General features: G+C 36.8%; 1 protein-coding gene across 1 annotated transcript; it reads right to left on the bottom strand.

The window, feature by feature from the left end:
* Window positions 1–1,416: 1,416 nt before the first annotated feature.
* LOC149623887 (uncharacterized) lies at window positions 1,417–2,634 on the bottom strand. The gene is made up of 3 exons (XM_089852237.1): window positions 1,909–2,634; window positions 1,571–1,850; window positions 1,417–1,496 (listed from the first exon to the last, which is right to left on the bottom strand). Exons 1-3 carry the CDS (start codon window positions 2,632–2,634, stop codon window positions 1,417–1,419), a joined length of 1,086 nt encoding a protein of 361 aa, XP_089708363.1.
* Between the last annotated feature and the right edge of the window lie 1,550 nt (window positions 2,635–4,184).

Raw genomic sequence — 4,184 nt, 5'->3', positions numbered from 1 at the left:
GGTTGGTTGCCAATTAGTTGCGTTGAAAGGTGACGTAACACCATCACAGAAATTAACAAAGAAGGATCATCGTTCTTGGTTTGTTTCAACACCTGATGGTACAATTGTAACGGCTTTTTGTACGTGCATGGCTGGAAAAGCACGGGTATGTAGCCATGTTGCTGCACTTATGTTCAAAGTTGAGTTTTGGAACTCTGAATTTGCGAGAGGTCCATCATGTACCGATGGCCAAAATCAGTGGAATGCCGTAACAAAAAGAAAAATAGAACCTGAAGCTTTTGTAGCAATAGAATTTTCAAAAAATCAAAAAGAAGTTGTGAAAGAAGCCTGAAGCCCTTAAAATTTGACTCACACGAATCTCTTAGGAAACATTTTTTAAATTCAGATTAGGCCGAACTAGTTACTATGCCAGGGTCAATCATTAATGATGTTCTAAATACCAAAATTATTGATAAACCGATTCCGCGAAACGTTCTCAGTCAATCTAAAAAGCTAAATAGTTCAAGCAATAATATTGTCCATGGTTGTTATAACGTAAATACCGATGAACCTTTGACATCGGATTCGTTAAAATGCAATGTTTGCCACAGCTTTTTTAAGAAGTTCGTGGAAATTGGAGACTGCAATATTGAAAAATTGAAAGAAGAAACAGTAAAACAGGGAGCAAGCGCACTATGGGGTGAAATTAGGCAAATACATGTAACAGCTTCAACAGCCAAAGGGATTCCCAAGAAACCCATAACATCTCCTGCTAATTTCGTTAAAAACCACGTATTTCCAAAATTCAGGGGAAACAAAGCAACAGAGCATGGCACAATGATGGAAACTGTAGCAAGAAATATTTTTAGTGATGAAAATCTTTTGCAAGTGGAGCTCATCGGAACAATGATTTCAAAGTCGGAACCCTGGTTATGCGCTAGCCCAGATGGTCTCATTGGTCATGAGCAAATGCTAGAAATCAAATGCCCACTAAAACAAGACCTGCAAGCTCTAATTGCAAGCTACAAGTACGACGTGAGGTTAGATACAAATGGGAGATACTATTTGCACGAAAATGGAAAAAACGGCTATCATTTGCAAATTCAAATTCAAGTTTTTGGCGCAAATAGATCGATTTCTACATATTTACTAATCAAGTAAAAATTCAGTTGGAAGTTCCGTTCAACGAAAAATATATGGAACAGATGTTAAAAAAAATGAGAAACGTGTATGCTAGTAATATGGTACCATTTATTGTGGACGCTTTCCATGATAAAAAGCTAAAACTGCCATATTTAAGTTCCTCTTTACAAAATCAATTGTTAACCAGATAATTCATGAAAGCAAATGTGATAAAATAAAGCATAAGCAGGGTTCGTACGGAACTGTTTAAGTCAGGGATTTAAAAAATGGGATAAAAGTCAGGGGACAAATTGATCAGGGATTTCCAATCCCAAAAATTTTGTACGAACTCTGATAAGTGATAACAATGTTTCTAATGATACAACAAAATGTTCCTTAAGTTCAAAATATCAATTAAATACCATGAAAATGCCTTATTAATTTATTTCCATGGTGCTTGGACTCTTACCAGCCATTGTCGGTTGCAAATTGCATAAAGCACCGCAAACAGCCTTCATTTTATCGACTTTTTTAGAGAAAGACAGTGGCAAGATTCCTTTCAATATTCTGAAGCCTTTCAGTTTCCCAATTACCCTTTCAACCTCTATTCTAACGGTAGCTATTCGCCTGGTTTCCGTTACATCTTCCCCTTCCAACTGGTTCTTATCACGAGTAAACGCTGGAATATTGAGTTTCACTTGGATGAATTCAAGATCTTCCGCTATGGTGAAACCACGGTCAGCCATAACCTGTGTTACATAAATAAGATTTACTGACGTTTACATAAACAATTTACATATTTTATACCTCATAACCGGGTACTAAGTATTTGTAAAAGCCAGAGTCTCGTGTGATAAAGTTGTCACTAGTTCTTCCTCCGTAGCAACGCGATATAAACATGATACATCCATTTGGAGCTATCGCTGTTAATGCCTTCATAGTGTTATGGCTTTTGTAGTTGCTGTAAGTCAATTCTCTTGCCCTAAGTTTTCTTGGTCGCTGAACAAATACTTCTGTACAATCTATTATGCACGTTGTGAAAGGATAATTAACTTTGAACGGCACCGATGCACTGCTATGTATGGTTTCTCTAGGTAACCAACATATCACATCTGAGAGTCTTTCATACATAATGTCTAACCAGTATTTGAATATTCTACCAGCTAGAGAACCTGAAATATAAAATCTGCGCCCCAGATCTTGAAAAAGAAGGTTTAGTCTCAGTTTCATAAGCACCATAAATATCTGATGTGGTATTTCCATCGAGCAAGGGGGCTTGACAGGTTTTTTGGTTAGTGTTTTTACTAGTTTGTCAAAACGATCGACATCAAAACCAGTGAAAAACTTGCAGTCCTTGTTACTAACACGTTGATAATCATGCATTTCAACTTGCACTGAAATATGATGGCTTGCAGCTTTAGAATAAAGATTTTTCTCGGTATAATCATGATGTTGCACTGATGGATCTTCCCACTGAGTTTGGGCGTTGGCGGTTTTTATCGGCTCTTCGTATTGTATCCCAACGCTAACCATAACTTTATTTGAGCATGTACATGTTTGTAGTATCTCATCTGTTGAACTATTGAAACTCTTATTTTCCCACACTGATCCATGAAAACTAGACTCGCTAGACTGGGATTTTTCAAGCAGAGAATTGTTTGAAGATGAAAATGAGGAGTTTATGCCACTATCAAGAGTGTTATCTTCAGTACGAGGCCGTTTTGATGAAATACTATCATCATTAGAGCTCAAATTGATAGATCTTTTAAGTTTACGGTTTGGTTTCCATTCATTATCTAGGTCAATGCTTGGGATAGGGTGTTCTTTAGTTGGTTTTCCATCAATGAAGTGCAATGAACAAACCTGCACATTCATAAAAATATTAAATTTACAAGAACTGAGCAAAAGCTACACAACAAATACTCACAACAGCTCTCTTTCCTGGTAAATAATCTTGTCTGCCAAGTGCTTCAAGCCATTGACCTCGTAATTTATCATTCTTGGGGAAAATATGAGGCCCAAAAGGCACCGGACAACAACAATCTTTATGGCACAGAGTTAACCCTTTGTCAGGTCCCGAATGAAGTTTGCAAAGCTGCGATCTCCACTCCCTAAATCTCTATCACTACTCTTACAGCCAAGAACTGATCATGTTCTACCCCAACTTGCCATTTTTATTTTTCAAAACTTACTAATAACTAATTACCGATGAGAATTAAAAATATATTCAAATAACGGGATTCACCGCCCAAAAGGATTTCAGACGATGCTTTTGAACGCTAGATGGGTTTAAACACCGACGTTTAAAGAGACAAAAATAACGAATTTTACGCTTTACTTCGACGCTAGATGGAGGTAGCAAAAACTACTTACACGCAATTGCAGCCCCCATGGAATTTGCCTGGTAAATCACGTATACTGTAACGCAAGGTGGCAATCTCACATGGCATGTGTTTATGATTATCCAAAACAGACTACTAGACATACCTCAAAAGATAATATTTGCTGATAAACTTTCTCATTGGAACAGAATTTCATTCAAAACCCCTACAATCTCTAGGGTAGATCCGTTCTGAACAAGCATTTAAGCTGTGATTTAAATACTTCACTGTTAATGTTGATATATATGTACATACCTTACTCAGGGTGGACGATTTTACTCTCAATAATAATACCTAACAGCTGGTTGTTTTGGACGTTCTCTAAAGCATTCTGGGTCGTACTCTCTCCACTCTGAAAGCTACCTAACACATTAAGACTAGGCTCATTTTCATTAGATTGAGATTCACCGCATTTTAGAACATCATTTTTACAGTCTTTCCTAAAATTGTCTTAACTTAGAGGACAAAAAATAGATTTTGATGTATTTTTACCGGTTTTCGCTATACTAGTCATATTTAGTACGTGTTAAACTTAAACTCGATTGTCTGCAAAGCTAGTCAACCGGCCTTAATAAACAATTCTGGCATTTTAGTGGTGTACCATATATCCATAAGGGTCAATATCATTGGTAGAAAATAGGGTCACCAGAACCATTAGATAACGCAGGTAAATTCCAAGTATTAATAGGACCTAATAAAAAT

This window comes from Phalangium opilio, unplaced genomic scaffold (genome assembly GCF_054372755.1).
Source record: "Phalangium opilio isolate 3A_F unplaced genomic scaffold, DU_Popi_V2 ptg000106l_1, whole genome shotgun sequence".
Lineage (NCBI taxonomy): Eukaryota > Metazoa > Arthropoda > Arachnida > Opiliones > Phalangiidae > Phalangium > Phalangium opilio.
The sequence above is the reverse complement of the archived record's forward strand: the minus strand, read 5'-3'. Positions and strand labels throughout refer to the sequence as shown.